Below are 21,018 nucleotides of genomic sequence, written 5' to 3' on the forward strand. Positions count from 1 at the left end.
AGGTCATTCATTGGCCGGTTGCTAAAGCGCAGAGAGGATGTTTCACGGCTAAGGACCGGTTCGAGGGCGGTCGGCGAGATTTGGGAACACGGGAGTCAACTTTCCACCACATTTGTAAATGATTTTCCATCAATGCATCAATGGTTTCCATCCTCTTCCCTGCTGAGTGTGAACAGAACTTTATTTGGTGGATGGAGACGAACAGCTGGTGGAGTTTATGTTGTTTCATTTCTGTTTTTGTCATGTAGTTTTTTCATGTGTAAATTTGCAGAATGTACAAAAGAGTCTGAGAAATGTTACGGTGATATGCAACAGGACAACGTGACGTTACAACGTGTCGTTACAACGTGTTGTCGTTACAACATAACGTTACAACGTGATGTTACAACGCGTCGTTACAACGCGTCGTTACAACGCGTCGTTACAACGTGATGTTACAACGTGTCGTTACAATGTGTCGTTACAACGTGTCGTTACAACATGACGTTACAACGTGACGTTACAACGTGACGTTACAACGTGTCGTTACAACGTACAACGCGTCGTTACAATGTCATTACAACGTTACAATGTGTCGTTACAACATGATGTTACAACGTGTCGTCACGTCGTTACAACGTGTCGTTACAATGTGTCGTTACAATGTGATGTTACAACGCGTCGCTACAACGCGTCGTTACAACGCGTTGTTACAATGTGTCGTTACAATGTGATGTTACAACGCATCGCTACAACGCGTCGTTACAATGTGTCATTGCAATGTGATGTTACAACGCGTCGTTTACAATGTCGTTACAATGTGATGTTACAACGCGTCGCTACAACGCGTCGTTACAACGCGTTGTTACAATGTGTCGTTACAATGTGATGTTACAACGCGTCGTTACAACGCGTCGTTACAATGTGTCATTGCAATGTGATGTTACAACGCGTCGCTACAACGCGTCGTTACAACGCGTCGTTACAATGTGTCATTGCAATGTGATGTTACAACGCGTCGCTACAACGCGTCGCTACAACGCGTCGTTACAATGTGATGTTACAATGTGATGTTACAACGCGTCGCTACAACGCGTCGCTACAACGCGTCATTACAACGCGTTGTTACAATGTGTCGTTACAATGTGATGTTACAACGCGTCGCTACAACGCGTCGTTACAACGCGTCGTTACAATGTGTCGTTACAATGTGATGTTACAACGCGTCGTTACAATGTGTCATTGCAATGTGATGTTACAACGCGTCGCTACAACGCGTCGTTACAACGCCGTTACAATGTGTCATTGCAATGTGATGTTACAGCGCGTCGTCGTTACAACGCGTTGTTACAATGTGTCGTTACAATGTGATGTTACAACGCGTCGTTACAACGCGTCGTTACAATGTGTCATTGCAATGTGATGTTACAACGCGTCGCTACAACGCGTCGTTACAATGTGTCATTGCAATGTGATGTTACAATGCGTCGTTACAACGCGTCGTTACAATGTGTCATTGCAATGTGATGTTACAACGCGTCGCTACAACGCGTCGTTACAATGCGTCGTTACAATGTGTCGTTACAATGTGTCATTGCAATGTGATGTTACAATGTGATGTTACAACGCGTCGTTACAACACGTCGTTACAATGTGTCATTGCAATGTGATGTTACAACGCGTCGTTACAACGTGTCGTTACAATGCGTCGTTACAATGTGTCGTTACAATGTGTCTATTGCAATGTGATGTTACAACGTGTCATTACAATGTGTTACACGCTGCTACAACGCGTCGTTACAATGTGTCGTTACAACGTGTCGTTACAATGTGATGTTACAACGCGTCGTTACAACGCGTCGTTACAACGTGTCGTTACAATGTGATGTTACAACGCGTCGTTACAACGCGTCGTTACAATGTGTCGTTACAATGTGATGTTACAACGCGTCGTTACAACGCGTCGCTACAACGCGTCGTTACAATGTGTCGTTGCAATGTGATGTTACAACGTGTACCTACAACGCGTCGTAGCTACACGTTGATGATGGGTCGTCAGGTCGTTACACTGCGCCATGTAACATGAACAGAACCACGTTCCGTGGTGTGCAGAGGCGTACGGTGGTTGACCAGCAGAGATCGGTGACTCCTCTGGCTGGAGAGAAGACGCTCCTTCATCGTGGTGTTTGTGATTTATTGTGGTTTTACACGTTGTAAAGTTGCGACCGCTCTCTTGTAAGCGGTCGCAACGACTTCCATGAAAGTCGTCACCGACGTCTTCTCTTTGATGGAAACAAAGTGCCATGAACACCAGCCTCCACTCCAGCTTCCAAACTCGTTAGTTGTGAATCAAGTTCAAGGTTCTGGAAAATGGCGTAAATGTCAGCACTCACCCCGTCAGCGCCGTCGTCACACACGAGCAGCAGCTCCGTGTTACAGGTCCGCTCCGATGTGAGGGGAGGGTGTGAAGACATGAAACATGTGTGGCTGCAGGATGGAGTGAACCGGACACTGACCGATGAGTCTGACTCAAGTTTTTAATTTAATTGAGGGAGTGCGCTCGCTGACAGAAAGGATAACACATCTTCACCTTCAACTCTGATAACGATCCGTTTAGGATCCATGCAATGCTTACATCGCATCACACCGGACATGAACAGGGGTCTCCTGGGTGAAAGTCCTGGGTTGGTGTGAACTGTCCAATAAGTGTGGATGACGCTGTACATCTGGTTTCAACTGACTTGGGCCAACGTTCTTTAATGATGCTCAATTACCTCATGACATCAAAACACAGGACAAAGTAAAGTGCTTACCTACCTTCCTACCAACCAACATCCATCAATCTACCTACCGTCCTACCTACCTACTTACCTATCAACCAACCAATACACCAACCATCAATCGACCTCCCTACTACCTACCTAGCTTTAAACTTACCAACCAAGCAACCAACCAATCGTCCTACCTACCTACTACCCACCTACTTACATATCAACCAACCACCAAACTACCTACCTACCTATCAACTTCCCAACCAACCAATCTACCTACTTACCTAACAACCAACCAACCAATCAGCCTAGCTACCTACCTACTACTCACCTACCTACCTACTATCTACCTATCAACCTATCAACCAACCAACCACCAATACCTACAAACCTACCTAGCTAGCTATCACCAAACAACCAATCAATTAGTCTACATACCTACCTTCCTACCCAACTAGGCTACTACCTCCCTCCCTACCTACCTCCCTCCCTACCTACCTACCTCCCTACCTACCTACCTACCTACCTACCTCCTATCTACCTACCTCTCTACCTACCTACCTACCTACCTCCTACCTACCTACCTCCTACCTCCCTACCTACCTCCATACCTACCTCCCTCCCTACCTACCTACCTCCCTACCTACCTACCTCCCTCCTACCTCCCTCCCTCCCTACCTACCTCCTCCCACCTCCTCCCTACCCACCCACCCCTCCTCCATACCACCTCCTCCCTACCACCTCCCTACCTACCTACCTCCCTACCTCCCTCCCTACCTACCTAGCTACCTACCTACCTCCCTACCTACCTACCTCCCTACCTACCTACCTCCCTACCTCCTCCCACCCACCTACCCACCCACCTCCTCCACCTACCTCCCTACCCACCCACCTCCTACCACCCACCTCCCCACCTCCCTCCCTACCTACCTACCTCCCTCCATACCTACCTCCCTCCCTACCTACCTACCTCCCTCCCTCCCTACCTCCCTACCTACCTACCTCCCTACCTCCCTACCTACCTCCCTCCCTACCTACCTCCCTACCTCCCTACCTACCTCCCTCCCTACCTACCTACCTCCCTTCCTACCTCCCTCCCTACCTACCTACCTACCTCCCTCCCTACCTCCCTCCCTACCTACCTAACTCCCTACCTACCTACCTCCCTACCTACCTACCTCCCTCCCTACCTACCTCCCTCCCTACCTACCTCCCTCCCTACCTACCTAACTCCCTACCTACCTCCCTACCTCCCTCCCTACCTACCTACCTACCTCCCTACCTACCTCCCTCCCTACCTCCCTCCCTCCCTCCCTACCTATCTACCTACCTCCCTCCCTACCTACCTAACTCCCTACCTACCTACCTCCCTACCTACCTACCTCCCTACCTACCTACCTACCTCCCTCCATACCTACCTCCCTCCCTACCTACCTAACTCCCTACCTCCCTACCTCCCTCCCTACCTACCTACCTACCTACCTCCCTCCATACCTACCTCCCTCCCTACCTACCTAACTCCCTCCCTACCTACCTCCCTACCTACCCTCATTGACTCTGTGAACTGAGCTGTGGTGCTCATCGTTTCCTGACACATGGTCAGTTCACCAGGATGAACTGAGACCTCACTGGGGGAACAGGCGGAGATGAAGAAGTGAACAGGATCAGTTGTTTCCTCCCCGATCCTCCGGCTGGTCCCAATTAGAAGATCACACGTTATTTCAGGAGGGAAAGGTGGTGATAGGTGTGTGAGGGAGGTGTGTTTATTTAAAGTGACTCGTAGGTTCAAATGCTCTAAAAGTTCAGAGTCGGTAGACTTTCAACATTCTCGTTTTGACTTCACAAGCAGCAGCTGGTTTGATCTGGATTTACTGGATCAGGATTTACAGGGAGACCCTTTGAAGTCACCTGACAGGAAGTCACGTGATCGTCAGCTGACCTAGATGCAGTGATGACGTCACTCGCAGCTGGAGGTTTGGAGGTCAGAGGGGAGGCGTGCCGAGTTTGAATGGATTTGTCACTTATTTGACGCCAGAGAGCATCATGGGAGCTCATTTCAGTTCTTTTCCTTTTTATTGAAACAATCCTTCACATTTTCTCTGCTTTGGGTTTTATGCCAAACTTTGTATCGCCGGCCCCCGAAAACCAATAACCACGAGAGGGTGAAATAGTCCTGTCATCATTCTCTCTCTCCCCCCCCCCCTCCCCCGATGTGTCGTCCAAACAATGGCGAGCAATAAGCAAGCAAACAGCTGTAAGGACTCAGTCCATGAAGCACAATCACTCGGGGGAAGCGGCGACCTGGCAGTCTTATCGATCTCCGGGGGGGAGGGAGGAGGGGGGGGGGACGATTAAAGGACGGTTAACAGATGGCGAGCGGCGGCGCTCATAAACCTCGCACTAAAACACTAATGTCCCACAAGCTTCAGCCGGCGTGGAACCCGTAAACAACCCCGCCGCCGACTGCGAGCGCTGCAGGTGGGGGTGGGGGGGGCGAAGGCCCAGCTGCTGAGTCTCCCCGAACATGATTAGGGGCGGGGGGGGGGGGGGGTCTGGGGGCTCTGATGAAGGTCTGATGGAGGTCTCGGAGAGACAGACTATTCTCAGCTTTCAATTACCACATCCAAATGGTGACTGTTCAGTCTGACGGAGGAGATGGAGGAGGGGCTCGTTTGGACCAATCGTGTGAGGGACACGCCCATCTGTCACATCTGGATTTCCACGGTCGTGACTTCACCCCAACTTTATGAATCACGAATCCAGCTCCGCTACACTGAGAAATCAAGGTGCTCACGACGGTTCTTCTGCATTTCTTCTTGGGAGAAAGTTCCTCCGAGAACCCTTTCAGATGGTTCTACCTAGAACCCAACATGAAGCGATACATCCATCATCTCGGAAACGTTCTACCAAGAACCCTTCTATGGGTTCCACACAGAATCCCCTCTGGAAGTTCTATCCAGATACTTTTCATCTACTAAGGCACACGTGTCAAACTCATGGCCCGCGGGCCAAATGTGGCCCGCCACGTCATTTGATGTGGCCCGCGACGGCATGAAATAAATATGATGCCTTTTCTTAAAAAAGGGAGGGGAAAAAAATCTTGTGCTTTTATTTTGAAGGTCTTTTTTTTGCAGCGACTGCGGTCTGTTCACGCTCCTTCATGCTGCGTTCACGCCAGAGGAGAGGCGAACCCTTGCATTGCTTTCTAAATGTACTCGCGTGAGTTCACTCGCCAGACTATTTGTCACGTTTTCTTCACTCGCGCCGGAGAGGGGGCGTGGCTTATCGTGGCATATAACAGCTCGTTACCACAACCGTCCACCACGGAAGAAATACACACTCTTTGTTCTGTTGAGGAAGTCCCACACGTCAGACCATCAAGCCCTCGAGTCTGGGTTAATAATATTAATATTACATTTTATATTATCCGTAGCCGCGCAGCTTCTCCAGGAGCTGCGTCTAGATGACGGCCGCTTCCAGACGATCGATATCCTCCGTAGGTTCTGATTCAACGGTATGACGTCAGTGACGTCACGCGGAGCATTTCAACAGTCTCACCTACTTTTACCGCCCGAGTTAAAAGAATCAGCCCGAATGAGGCGCATTTTTCGCGTCCTGTCATTCACGCGCCCGGCGGACATCCAGGTGCGCGCGTGCGTGTGCGCGTGCGAGTGTGACCGTTGACTTTGTATGAACAAACATCCCCAGTTCCCCTATTATGAATTCCTCCATCGGGTCTATGTCAGTGGTCACTAAGGTTGAAGTGAGTGCTGCTTCATGTTGTTCAGTATTTATAATATAGTCAGAAGAAAAGTTAATGTTGAATATGTGAATCTTTTTTAATTACCCTTGTTTAATTTATTTATAGTTTGTGTATAAAAGCTGCTCCTCAAGACTCTGACTTGTAGAGCAGCTTCATGTGTCATAGGTTCAGTGAGTGAGACATGAATTACATCTTTTGAGGCTTTTTAAAACCAGACTTTTTTACTTCATGTTTATGCATGAAAGCACTGTTTATACATGTTTTAAAGTCTGAAGTTATTGAGTAGTAATGTATGTTGTATTACCTTGTGTCCTTAAGATTCACTTGTTGGTTCATAATTAACAGTAAAAGGGAATATTACTAAATAGTTTTGTTGTGCATACTGTGATATTCTGAACTCTCAGGTTCAAACTGCACCATCTTTTCATTAAATACATTTGAGAAGTTAAAAATGTCCCTCGATTTAGGTCATAGCTTGTCATTCAGGGGTGATAGTGCATCCCAAAGCCAGACCAGGAGAGAACCACTACCCAGACCAGTGGAGAACCACTGCCCAGACCAGTGGAGAACCACTGCCCAGACCAGTGGAGAACCACAGCGCGAGACCAGTGGAGAACCACTGCCCAGACCAGTGGAGAACCACCTGTCTCAACTGTGACAAAGCTTTTAACAAAGTTAATGTAATAATGTTTGTTTGATCTTTGATAAAGTAATGTGGGTTAAAATAAATTTAATGAAATTAAATAGATTTATTTTATAATATTAAATGCATTTGCAGATATAGTTATACATTCATAAAAGTACACCTAAATAAACAATAAAGAAATGCAAAGACAGTTATTTAACAATATGTTCTGGAGTAGTTAGAATTATACCGTGTTAGTAACAACCGGCCCTTTGAGGGCAGCCATGAGGCGGATGTGGCCCTCGGTGAAAATGAGTTTGACACCCCTGTACTAAGGGTTCTATCAAGAACCTATCCATAAGGGTTCTAGCAACCCTTTCACATTCTAAGGGTTTCATCTAGAACCTAACCCATGAGGGTTGTAGCAACCCTTTCATATTGTACCCATGCTGAATGTGTCCACTAAAGAGGGTCTTGTTGTGGAGTATACTGCCCCCTAGTGGTCAGAACGTACATGCAGCTGTAAACCTTTGGAACGGCGGGTTAGGGGACCTTCTTCTTCATGGGCCGGACGATAACCACAGGGTTGAGGTGAGGGAACGATAGTGTTCTCTGTGTCCGTCGGCCGGTGTCTTCAGTTTAGTTGACCCATCTGACCTCTGTGTGTGTGTGTGTGTGTGTTTGTGTGTGTGAGGGTTTGTCTAAGTAAGTAAGTAAGTAAAAGTTTATTTATATAGCGCCCTTCGCAGTACGAATACACAGAGTGCTTTACAATAAAAACAATAAAAACAGTAAAAACAGTACAACATCATCAATATCATCATGTTAAACAAAGCAGCAAGGTGCTGAAGCCAGTGCTACATCACAAATTGCGGGTGCATTACCTCCAGTACACAAGACTTTTGAGCAGTCACAAACGCAGTAGAAGAAACCAACAAACAATAAATTAAACATAGAGAGCAGAAAACCGATAACACACAGAAACCTAACCCAGAAATGCCTGTTTGTAGAGATGTGTTTTAGCTGATTTCTGAAGCTTTTTCGGACTGAGCTGCTCTCAACACCTGCGGAAGTGTGTTCCACAGGCGTGGGGCCACTGCAGCAAAGGACCGATCGCCTTTGTTTTTAATCGTGTGCGCGGCACTGCCAGGAGCCCTGGTCAGCTGACCGTAAGGACCGGCTGGGGTGTGCTGTATGATGAGGTCATGTATATAACTGGGGCGAGGCCGTGTATGGACTTAAAGGTAAGAAGCACTTTGTACTGGATCCTATACTGGATTGGTAACCAGTGTAGGGCAGCCAGTATAGGGGTGATGTGACACGATTTCTTTGACCTGGTGAGTAATCTGGCAGCTGCATTTTGAACCAGTTGGAGGCGGTTTATGGATGCCTGGTTTGAACAGGTGAACAGTGAGTTGCAATAATCCAGTCTGGAGGATACAAAGGCATGTATAGCCATTTCCATCTCAGAGTGGGCGATGATGGAACATAATTTCGCGATGTTTCGCAGGTGGAAAAAGCAATTGCGACTCAGAGTCTTGACGTGTTTATCCAGCAGCATTGCCTGGTCAAAATGAATACCGAGGTTTTTGATGGTTGGGTGGACATTGTTTTTGAGAGGGCCCAGATGTTCTAGTACCCTGGCTCTGGTGCCATCGGAGGCGATGACCAACACCTCGGTCTTGGTTGCATTTAATTGCAGGAGGTTGTTAGCCATCCAACCCCCGATGGCGGCTAAACACTCCATCAGGATGCTGAGGGACTGCATATGCTCCGGTTTAAAAGAGCAAAGCAGCTGGATGTCGTCAGCATAAAGGTGGTATCTTCCGTGAGAGCAGTCTCTTGTGCTTCACTGAGACGTGGCTGCACGCGGACTATCCGGATCACAGCGCGTCTTTGCCCGGCTTCAGGACTGTTCGGGCTGACAGAGACGCTACACAGAGCGGTAAGAAGAGGGGGGGCGGGATCGCTGTTTATGTGAATGAACGGTGGTGCCACCCGGACCATGTGTGCGTGAAGGAGCGCTTCTGTAGCCCGAACATTGAACTGTTGGCCGTGGGGATGCGCCCGTACTATTTGCCGAGAGAGTTCACGTCCGCCATTGTGGTTGTCGTGTACGTGCCGCCATCAGCTGGCGCTGAGGAAGCTGTGGACACCATCCACTCCACTGTGTCTGCTCTGCTGAATCATCAGCCTGGAGCATTCATGGCTATCACTGGTGACTTTAACCACACCACATTGGAAAAAGCTCTGCCAACCTTCCATCAATACATAGACTGCCCAACAAGGAACAATAAAACTCTGGACTTGCTGTATGCTAATACTAAGGACGCATACAGCGCCACTGCCCTTCCCCCCCTCGGCAGGTCTGATCATGACCTGGTCCGGCTGACACCCAGGTATGTTCCGCTGGTGAAGAGGCTGCGGTGACCACCAGGACTGTGAGGAGGTGGTCTCTGGAGGCTAACGACGCTCTACAGGACTGCTTGAGTCAACGGACTGGGATGTGCTGTGTGGACCGCGCAGGAGGACATCAACAGGATGACCGACTGCATCACGGAATACATCAAGTTCTGTGAACACACCACCATCCCATCACGGACTGTGCGCTGCTTCCCCAACAACAAGCCCTGGATCACCAGGGACCTGAAGGCGCTTCTTAACATGAAGAAAGCTGCTTTCAGGTCTGGAGACAGGATGAGCTGAGGAAAGCCCAGCGCAACCTAAAGGTGAAGCTCAGGGAGGCAAGGACTCCTACAGGAGGAAGCTGGAGGCCAAACTCCAGCTGAACAACACAAGGAGGTGTGGTCTGGCATGAAGCAGATAACTGGCTTCAAGGTGGGAGGAGACAGCCAGGGGCTCCTGGAGAGGGCCAACGAGCTGAACTGTTTTTCAATAGGTTCAGTTCACAGCCCTCCCGTCTCCTCCACACATCACACCTCCCAAACACCTCCTCCCCTCTGTCCCCTGCTGAGCTGCACATCCACCGAGCCCTCAATAACAATGGGCTCCTCCACCTCCCCTCTCTCTGTGACGACTGACCAGGTGAGAAGACAGCTGGAGAAACTACACCAGCGCAGAGCTGAAGGTCCTGATGGCATCAGCCCCAGGGTCCTAAAGACCTGCGCCACCCAGCTGTCTGGTGTCCTGCAGCGCCTCTTCAACCTCAGCCTGAGGCTGGGGAAGTCCCGGTGCTGTGGAAGGCGTCGTGCCTGGTCCCTGTCCCAAAGAAGTCAGCACCATCTGTCCCCAAGGACTACCGACGGATCGCCCTCACCTCCCATGTGATGAAGGTGCTGGAGAGGCTGGTCTTGGCCCACCTCCGGCCGCAGGTGAAATCGTCGCTGGACCCTCTGCAATTTGCTTACCAGCCTCATGTGGGAGTGGACGGCGCCATCATCTACCTGCTGCAACGAGCTCAGTCGCACCTGGATGGAACCGGTGTCTCTGTGAGAGTCACTTTCTTTGACTTCTCCAGTGCATTTAACACCATCCAGCCACTGCTGCTGAGTGAGAAGCTGCAGTGGCAGTGTGGACGCGTCCACCATCTCCTGGATCACTGACTACCTCACAGGCCACAGTTTGTCAGAATGGGGCGTGTGCTGTCTGGAACGGTGGTCAGTGATGTTGGAGCCCACAGGGAACTGTTCTGTCTCCCTTCCTCTTCACCCTGTACACCAGTGACTTCCAGTACAACACGGAGTCATGCCATCTGCAGAAGTACTCTGATGATTCTGCAGTGGTCGGGTGTATTAGGGATGGACGGGAGGAGGAGTACAGTGCAGTGGTGAGTGACTTTGTAAAGTGGGCGATGAGAACCACCTGCGGCTGAACGTGGCCAAGACCAGAGAGATGGTGGTGGACTTCAGGAGGAAGGCGACAGCTCCTACACCTCTGAGTGTCCTGGGAGTGGACGTGGACATGGTGGAGGAGTACAAGTACCTGGGCGTCTCCATCGACAGCCGACTGAACTGGAAGGCCAACATCAACGCTGTGTACAAGAAGGGGATGAGTCGACTCTTTTTCCTGAGAAAGCTTCGATCCTTCAGCGTGTGCAGCAAGATGCTGGAGTTATTCTACCAGTCGGTTGTGGCCAGTGTGCTGCACTTTGCCATTGTCTGCTGGGGGAGCAGCATCGGAGCCGGTGACACCAGCCGTCTTAACAAACTGGTTAGGAAGGCTGGCTCCATCATCGGCTGCCAGCTGGAGCACCTGGAACAGGTGGTGGAGAGGAGGACGTTGAAGAAACTGGTGTCCATATTGGACAACCCGGACCACCCTCTCCACCACCTCCTACAGGGACAGAGGAGTACTTTCTCCAGACGTCTCCTCACGCTCCGCTGCCACAAGGAGAGATACAGGAGAACATTCCTGCCGACGGCTATGAGGCTCTACAACAGTTCACCTCTTGCCAGATCACCCTAACCCTTCTTATATTTTGTGTTTTGGTTTTTTATTTTATTCTTGTGTGTTGCTGCTACTGACTCGACAAATTTCCCCTTGGGGATTAATAAAGTATATATCTATCTATCTATCTATCTATGCCAGAGAATGTTCTGATCAGCTGACCCAATGGGATCAGGTATAGGGCAAAGAGTAACGGGGCCAGCACCGAGCCTTGTGGTACCCCGCAGTGCAGAGGGGCGGAGTCGGATTTATATGGACCAGCTGACACTGAGAAATGTCTCTCACTGAGGTAAGAGGCAAACCATTTTAGTGCTAGACCTGACAACCCAACCCAGTTCTTTAGCCTATCTAGGAGAATACTATGGTCGACTGTGTCAAAAGCTGCACTCAGGTCTAGCAGGACCAGAACAGAACTTTTGCCACAGTCGGAGGCCATCATGATGTCATTAGATACTCCAAGAAGGACAGACTCGGTGGAGTGTTACTTACGGAAACCGGATTGAAACTTGTCACCAATATTGTGTGTGGCCAGGTGGAGGTTAAATTGGTTAGCTACAACTTTCTCCAGTACCTTTGAAATAAAAGGTAGCTTAGATATGGGCCTGTAGTTTAGAGGAGAGGAGGGGTCCAGGTTGGGCTTTTTGAGGAGAGGTTGGACGGCCGCCTGCTTAAAATAAGAAGGCACCACACCCGTGACCAGAGACATGTTTATAATTTTGACCAGACTGGGGGCAACATTGTGGGGACCGGCCTTCCCTTTGTTGACACAAACGTTAATCATTACATTTTGGGATGAAGACTTGGTTTGAGATTAGTTTGAGGTTAAGTCTCTAAATGTGATGCAATGTCCTCTTAAGTGATGGAAATACATGTGTGTGTGTGTGTGTGTGTGTGTGTGTATGTGTGTGTATGTATGTGTGTGTGTGTGTGTTACCTCTCCACCTTCATCTCTGTCTCCAGATGGGACTTGACCCTTTGTTTTTGTTTTCCAGGCGGCGGGATGAACGGCGAGCTGAGAGCCGCTCACACCACGACGGCCAAAAGAGGAAACAGCGCCCCCGACAGGTGAGACTGCACCACTACACCCGTCGGCTGTCACTCTGCTATGTCACTTAAAAACCTCAGACATCTATTGTACTTCTAGTCATGTGACATCTATTGTACTTCTAGTCATGTGACATCTATTGTACTTCTAGTCATGTGACATCTATTGTACTTCTAGTCATGTGACATCTATTGTACTTCTAGTCATGTGACATCTATTGTACTTCTAGTCATGTGACATCTATTGTACATCTAGTCATGTGATATCTATTGTACTTCTAGTCATGTGACGTCTATTGTACATCTAGTCATGTGATATCTATTGTACTTCTAGTCATGTGATATCTATTGTACTTCTAGTCATGTGATATCTATTGTACTTCTAGTCATGTGATATCTATTGTACATCTAGTCATGTGATATATATTGTACTTCTAGTCATGTGACATCTATTGTACTTCTAGTCATGTGATATCTATTGTACTTCTAGTCATGTGATATCTATTGTACTTCTAGTCATGTGACATCTATTGTACTTCTAGTCATGTGACATCTATTGTACTTCTAGTCATGTGACATCTATTGTACTTCTAGTCATGTGACATATATTGCACTTCAAGTCATGTGACATCTATTGTACATCTAGTCATGTGATATCTATTGTACTTCTAGTCATGTGATATCTATTGTACTTCTAGTCATATGATATCTATTGTACATCTAGTCATGTGATATCTATTGTACTTCTAGTCATATGATATCTATTGTACATCTAGTCATGTTATATCTATTGTACATCTAGTCATGTGATATCTATTGTACTTCTAGTCATGTGACATCTATTGTACTTGTTCAACAAGAACACACTAAGTGTCATTATTGTAAAATCCATCATATTTTGTACGTTGAGTATATTTTGCTACTTCTATTTCACGTGAGACGAAACTCAGGGAAGTGTTAATTGATTGGTGTGTTAATTGATTGGAATGCTAATGAGATGATATGTTAATTGGTTGATGCGTTAATTGATTGATGTGTTAGTTGATTGGTGTGTTAGTTGATTGGTGTGTTAATTGATTGGTGTGTTAATTGATTGGTGTTCTGGTGATTCTGCTGAACTCCAGTGAGAGGCGATGGAGGTGTTCGCCCACAGGAGGGACTGTACCATGTAAAACACACAAGTAACAATATGAAAATATCACAATAACACACGTGTTGTTGTGTTGTGGCCGCATGGAGCTGCAGTGTGTTTGTGTGTTTGTTTACTTCCTGCCGGTGTGAAGGGAAGCTGTTTGTCATCGTGTTGGATGATCACTGTCACAGAGATGGTTTAACATGACACCCCCAACACACACACAGACACACACACAGACACACACAGACACACACACACAGACACACACACAGACACACACACACAGACACACATTGTTCCTCAGGCTTCACTAAAATACTCCAGTTTGATCGATGGCTGCATTTTACTGTCGTTTTACACACACACACACACACACACATACACTCGCGTTTGTTCTAGTGTTCTTGTGAGGACCGCCGGTCTCCAGATAAAATAATAACATTAAGACTCTTTTTGTTTCTCTGGCTCTAAAACCTTTTTAGTTTCTGTAGTTAAACACGTTGGAAGGTTCTCTCTACGCCCTTGGACTGGGAGACGCACGGCATGCTGGGAAACCATGCGAGGCAGGGTTTAATTAACTGATGAGGGGGGGGGCTTCACCCAGGGGCTCCCAGCGGGAGGGAGGGAGAGAGGGAGGGGGAGAGGGAGAGAGAGAGAGAAAGAGAGAGAGATGTGCTGAATACCGTTATTATGTCTTCTTGTCCCTCAGACAAGGAGCAGAAAGTGATGAATCAGCGTTTGAGAAAATAACAGCTCGATAAAGAGGCAAAAAAACAAGAAAACATTTAAACCACCCCCCCACACACACACACAGACACACACACAGACACACACACACACAGACACACACACACAGACACACACACACACACAGACACACACACAGACACACACACACAGACACACACACACAGACACACACAGATGTAGGGCTGTGTCCAGACGCTGCTGGTAGCTCCGCGGAGAGTGTGCGCTCTTTTAGTTTTTGTGTTTATTTTTAATAGTTTCTTTGCCACAAACACATCGGCACTAACAACATACGAACGCAGCACACTTTTGGACATAAACTTGCGCAAACAAGGGTTTTTGTCCACTTTTTCCATCGATCCAGCGTGGCGGCAGAGATCGATTTGGCGAACCACAACAACAACAACAGTGGAGCCGCTACTACGGGAGACGCATTTAAAATATCGAGGGACGAGACGAATAAAATATCGAGCGACGAATTCGGAACAGACTGAGAGTTCAAGCCCACCGTCACCTCTGCCCAGCATCCTTCTTGCTAACGTCCAGTCTCTGGAAAATAAGCTGGATGATGTTAGGGCAGGATCAGATTCCAACGGGACATGAGGACTGTAACATCTTTTGTCTGACGGAAACATGGCTGCACCCGCTGGTGCCGGATCGAGTCATATGCCCAACCGAGTCCTTCTCTGTTTTCCGTGCAGACAGAACGGAAGAGTCTGGTAAATCTAAGGGTAGAGGGGTTTGCTTCATGACTAACAACAAGTGGTGCAACCCCAAGGACATTAAGACTCTTTCTCGTTCCTGCTCGCCGAACCTGGAACATCTGACGATCTCATGCCGTCCATTCTACCTTCCCCGGGAGTTCAGCTCGGTCATCACCACAGCCGTCTACATACCACCACAAGCGGACACCGACGTAGCACTATCGGACCTACATGATGTGTTATGTCGGCATCAGAACAAGTATCCCGACGCGGCTGTGGTGGTGGCTGGGGACTTTAATAGGGCAAACCTAAAAAAAGTCATGCCGAACTTTCACCAGCACATTACGTGTGTGTGGCAGCGGGGGGGGGTTTAAGCTCGGCTGCAGAGTGGGTGGAGCGGGGGTGTGGTTCAGGGAACGGTGTCTGATTGTCATCAGCTGGTCTGATTGTCATCAGACCAGCTGATGACAATCTGGGGTTGTGTATCTGCGAGGCTCTGTCCCCATAAAGGAGCTGGACAGGAGGAAGAGGGGAGCCATGAGCAGAGACACAGTCGGCGGTCAGAGCGCTCAAATTTTTTTTTCTCGCCTCAAATGGAGAGCGTCGAACAAAACCCAGATCTGCCAACCCAGCATGTGATGTTGCTGGGGCAGATGCTGTGTCAGATGGCAGCAACGATGAAGGACCAGGCGGAGGCAGACCGGCAGATACTGTGGAGGCTCCTGGGCCAGGCAGAGGAGCAGACTCGGGCCCTGGAACTGCTCGCCGCCCAGGCCGCGGCTACACCTATCCCTTCCCCTGGGCGGGTGGAGCTGAAGAAAATGACGGCGGAGGACGACGACAGTCATTTTGGAGACGTTCGAGCAGTGGCGGAGACATGCGGCTGGCCAACGGGAGTGGGCGGTGCGCCTCCTGCCTGCTCACCGGGAGGCGCAGACTGCGGCCTGGGCCTTCCCCAGCTTCACGCCACAGTTACACGGACGTGGAAGGCGGTGATTGATCGGCTGGGGCTGACTCCTGAGGATCACCGGCGGCGCTTCCGCGAGGCAGCGATGGGGCCCGATGACCGGCCATTCGCATATGCGCAACGGCTGAGGGACGCCACACGAGGTGGCTGCAGCCGGAAGCACAAGAGAGGCGCAGGCGGTGGCAGAACGGGCGATCCTGGAGCAGTTTGTTGGAGGGTTGCCGCGGAAACGTCGACATGGGTCTGCTGCCACCGCCCAACATCGCTGGAGGCCGCCGTCACGCTGGCGGAGGACCACCTGGCGGTGCACCCGCGGCCAGGCAGACAGCGACGGCGCACTGGCTCCGGCCAGGCCGATGCAGACCCTGACGCGACCCATACCGGCCCCAGTAAACACGGCACCCTTCCCAACCCACAGGTAGTCCTCAAACGCCAGGGCAGGAGTGTTGGAGGTGCAGGCAGCCGGACACATCCGGCGGAGTGTCCGGATGGAGGTGGGCCAGGTGATCCGGGTTGCGGCTCTCAACACCCTCCCAGGTCCGGGGCGACATACCGTGTACGGTAAGAATCCAGGGGTATACATCAGGCAATGGTGGATTCGGCTGTACACAGTCTATGATCCACCAGAGCCTGGTTCGACCAGGGCATTGGTGGAGGCATTGTGGGTGAAGATAAGGTGTGTGCATGGGGACATTCACGAGTATCCCATAGTGTCAGTGGAAATTAGACATGGGGTAAAAGCATAACGTGAAGGTTGCGGTTAGCTCCGCCTTCGCAGCCCTTAATCTTGGGAACCGATTGGCGGGCTTTGATAAGTTAATGGGAAGACTGCGGGGTGCGTTCACGGCAGACAGGGTCATGCGGTGTGTGCACCGTGCTCAGCGGTGACGCGAGGTCGTCCGACACTGCAGGCGGGGAGGGGAACGGTGGAGCCTCCTATGACTCCTCCGACTCCTCCCGAGTTTCACTCCATGGAAGATTTTCCACTCGAGCAGTCTCGGGACGATACTCTACGCTCAGCCTTTGACCAAGTGATACGAATTGATGGTCAGCTGGTGCGCCTGACGCAGCGCAGACATATCCGCACTTCACATTGATCAGGGACAGACTGTACAGAGTGAGCCGTGACATTCACACAGGGCAGGAAAGCACCCAGTTGCTGGTGCCAAGAGCCGCCGGAAATGGTTTTCCAGGCGGCTCACTATAAACCGGTGGCTGGTCACATGGGGTATGATAAGACTCTGGTACGGATAATGACCCGATTTTATTGGCCGGGCATCCGGGCGGATGTGCGCCGTTGGTGTGCGTCCTGCCCGGAGTGTCAATTGGTAAACCCTCCGGCCATTCCGAGGGCACCTTTGCGCCTCTGCCATTAATGGAGGTTCCATTTGAGCGAATCGCTATGGACCTCATCGGGCCATTTCACCGGAGTGCACGCGGATATCGCTTTGTGTTAGTCTTCGTGGATTACGCAACACGATACCGGAGGCGGTGCCCTTGCGCAACATTTCTGCAAGAGTGTCGCGCAGGCGCTGTTTCAGGTCATCTCCGGTCGGAATCCCGAAGAGATTCTGACTGACCAGGGCACCCAGTTCATGTCAAGAACACTGAGAGAACTTTACGGGTTACTGGGCATCAAGTCTATACGGACCAGTGTGTACCACCCACAGACCGGCGGTCTGGTGGAGCGTCTGAATAAGACTTTGAAGTCCATGATTCGTAAATTTATTAATGACGATGAACGTAATTGGGATAAATGGCTTGACGCCTGTTGTTTGCAGTGCGGGAGGTTCCCCAGGCCTCCACGGGATTTTCGCCTTTGAACTTTTGTTCGGCAGGACTCCGGGGTGCTCGACCTCATTAAAGAAAACTGGGAGGAGGGCCGAGCACCAGTAAGAACGAGATCCAACACGTCCTGGACCTGCGAGCAAAACTCCACACACTGGGTCAGCTGTCACGTGAGAATTTGCTCCAGGCCCAGGAGCGTCAGCAGCGGCTGTACAACAGAGGTGCCAGGCTGAGACAATTCACACCGGAGAGAAGGTACTTGTATTGCTTCCTTCTTCCAGCTCTAAACTCCTCGCCAAGTGGCAAGGGCCCTTTGTGGTCACACGGCGAGTGGGGGATGTCGACTATGAGGTGGTGCGTTCTGATAGGGGCGGAGCTACACAGACTTACCACCTCAACCTCCTAAAAGCATGGAGGAGGCGGAGTCTGTTTCTCTGGTGTCCTCGGTATCTGAGAGAGGAGCTGGGGCCTGAGGTCCCAAAATCCACCAATCCGGCCTCGCTCCTTTGTGAAGACCGTCTCCGGGACCCAGAAAACAGACATTGCCCGGTTGCAAAAGCAGTTTGCTGATGTGTTCTCTCTCCTTCCAGGACGCACAAACCTCATAGAGCACCAGATGGAGACTCCTCCGGGCGTGACGGTGCGTTCGACCCCTACAGGTTACCTGAACACAAGAGAAAGGTGGTTCAGCGGGAATTGGCTGCAATGCTGGAGATGGGGTAATAGAAGAGTCCCACAGTGCCTGGTGTAGTCCCATTGTTCTTGTGGTCAAGAAGGATGGGTCTATTCGGTTCTCGTGGACTATCGCAGGGTGAACGAGGTGTCACGGTTCGATGCTTACCCAATGCCCGGGTCGACGAGCTCCTGGACCGACTGGGCACCGCGTGTTTCTTTCGACACTGGATTTAACCAAGGGCTACTGGCAGATTCCTCTGTCGCCAGAGTCTAAGGAAAAACGGCCTTCCCCACTCCGTATGGGTTATACCAATTCACTACGCTTCCCTTTGGGTTGTTCGGGGACCAAGCCACTTTTCGACGCCTCATGGACCGGGTGCTGCGGCCGCTGCATATGCTGCCGCCTACCTGGATGATGTGATCATACACAGCACCACCTGGGCGGAGCATGTGCAGCGGGTGGGCGCGGTGCTGGAGTCCCTGAGGCAGGCGGGCTACGGCCAACCGGGAAGTGTGCAGTTGGACGGAGGAGTGCGGTATCTGGGGTACCACTTGGGCGCCGGGCAGGTGCGCCCTCAGGTGGACAAGACCGCCGCCATCGCAGCCTGCCCGCGGCCCAAGACGAAAAAAGAGGTGAGGCAGTTTTTGGGGCTGGCGAGCTGACCAGCCCCATGACTGACCTGACCTGGAAAGGTGCCTCAGATCCGGTCCAGTGGACGGAGCGGTGCCAGTTGGCGTTTGAGGAGGTAAAGCAAGCTCTCTGTGGGGAACCACTCCTCCACACACCTAACTTCTCTCCCTTTTACTCTGCAGACTGATGCGTCGAACAGAGGGCTGGGGCGTTTGTCCCAGCAGGTAGAGGTTTGACCGCCCGTGCTGTACATCAGCCGCAAACTGTCGGAGAGGGAGGCAGGTACAGCACGGTGGAGAAGGGTGCCTCGCCATCCGGTGGGCGGTCGACTCCCTGCGCTACTACCTCCTGGGACGCTCATTCACCCTCTGGTGGACCACGCCCGCTCAATGGCTCCACCGCATGAAAGATACCAACGCCCGAATCACTCGGTGGTATCTGGCTTTACAACCTTTAATTTCAAAGTGATCCATAGGCGGGGCACAGATGGTCGTGGCCGACTTCCTCTCCCGCTCTCATGGGGAGGGAGTAGGTAGGCGGATGTTGGCCCGGCCTAAGTCGGCGGTGGAGGTATGTGGCAGCGGGGGTGTTTAAGCTCGGCTGCGGAGTGGGTGGAGCGGGGTGTGGTTCAGGGAACGGTGTCTGATTGTCATCAGCTGGTCTGATTGTCATCAGACCAGCTGATGACAATCTGGGGTTGTGTATCTGCGAGGCTCTGTCCCCATAAAGGAGCTGGACAGGAGGAAGAGGGGAGCCATGAGCAGAGACACAGTCGGCGGTCAGAGCGCTCAAATAAAACACGTTACCAACGTTCCCTCTGGTTGCGCATTCCTTGGGGCTTAGGGGGCAAACCTACCGGTGACGGCCACGAACCTGTCACAGTGTGCTACCAGAGGGGAAAGAACGTTGGACCACTGCTATACGCCATTCAAGAGAGGCTACAAGGCTGTCTCTCTCCCTCCGTTCGGCAAATCGGACCATGCCGCCATTTTCCTGCTACCGGAGTACCAACAAAGGATAGCACGGGAAGCGGTAGTGACGAGGGACGTGAAGCGGTGGTCTGACCAATCAGAGGCTGAGCTACAGGACGCTCTGCGTGTCGTCGACTGGGACATGATCCAATCCAGTTCCAGTGGCGTCAGCGAGTTGCGGACGTGGCAATGAGCCTCATAGCAACGCATACGGACACCATCGTCCCCACGGTAAAAGTTAGGGTCTTTCCTAACCAAAAGCCGTGGGTTGATAGATCCATCCGTGAAGCTGTGAACGCCCGTACTGCTGCCTATAACTCCGGTCTTGTATCCGGCAACATGGACGAGTACAAGGCAGCGGTCTATGGACTGAGGAGGCGGTGAAGGAGGCCAAGGAGGTACGAGACAGAGTGGAATCACAGATGGAGCAGCGCGGCACCAGGACACTATAGAAGGGGCGACGGACTATCGAAGACGACCAGAGCACAGCACGAGCAATGGTGAGTGCCGGCGCATCCCTAGCGGACGACCTGAACTCATTTTATGCGGTTTGAGGCTAGCAACAACAGCGCTAGCTCGCCTAACAACAACACCGTTAAGCGTAGCGAGGTGAGTTCTACCGCTGAGGATGAACACACACTCTCTGTGACCGAGCACAGTGTGAGGAGGGCTCTGTTGAGGTGAACACCAGGAAAGCTGCAGGTCCAGATGGCATATCTGGGCGGTACTGAAGACCTGTGCTAACCAGCTAGCTCCAGTGTTCACCACAATATTCAACCTCTCCTGGCTGAGTCCGTGATCCCGCCTGCTT

At 50.8% G+C, this 21,018-nt stretch overlaps 1 protein-coding gene across 3 annotated transcripts in view; it reads left to right on the plus strand.

Moving 5' to 3' along the window:
• Positions 1–21,018, plus strand: part of LOC130195123 (RNA-binding Raly-like protein) — a 34,134-nt gene that overhangs the window by 303 nt on the left and 12,813 nt on the right. For all 3 annotated transcript variants that reach the window (XM_056416425.1, XM_056416423.1, XM_056416426.1), the window contains exon 2: positions 12,538–12,610. In XM_056416425.1, the coding sequence (XP_056272400.1) occupies positions 12,538–12,610 (73 nt within the window). The remainder of the gene's footprint in view (positions 1–12,537; positions 12,611–21,018) is intronic.

The sequence above is a fragment of the Pseudoliparis swirei genome, chromosome 6, assembly GCF_029220125.1.
Source record: "Pseudoliparis swirei isolate HS2019 ecotype Mariana Trench chromosome 6, NWPU_hadal_v1, whole genome shotgun sequence".
Classification (NCBI taxonomy): Eukaryota; Metazoa; Chordata; class Actinopteri; order Perciformes; family Liparidae; genus Pseudoliparis; species Pseudoliparis swirei.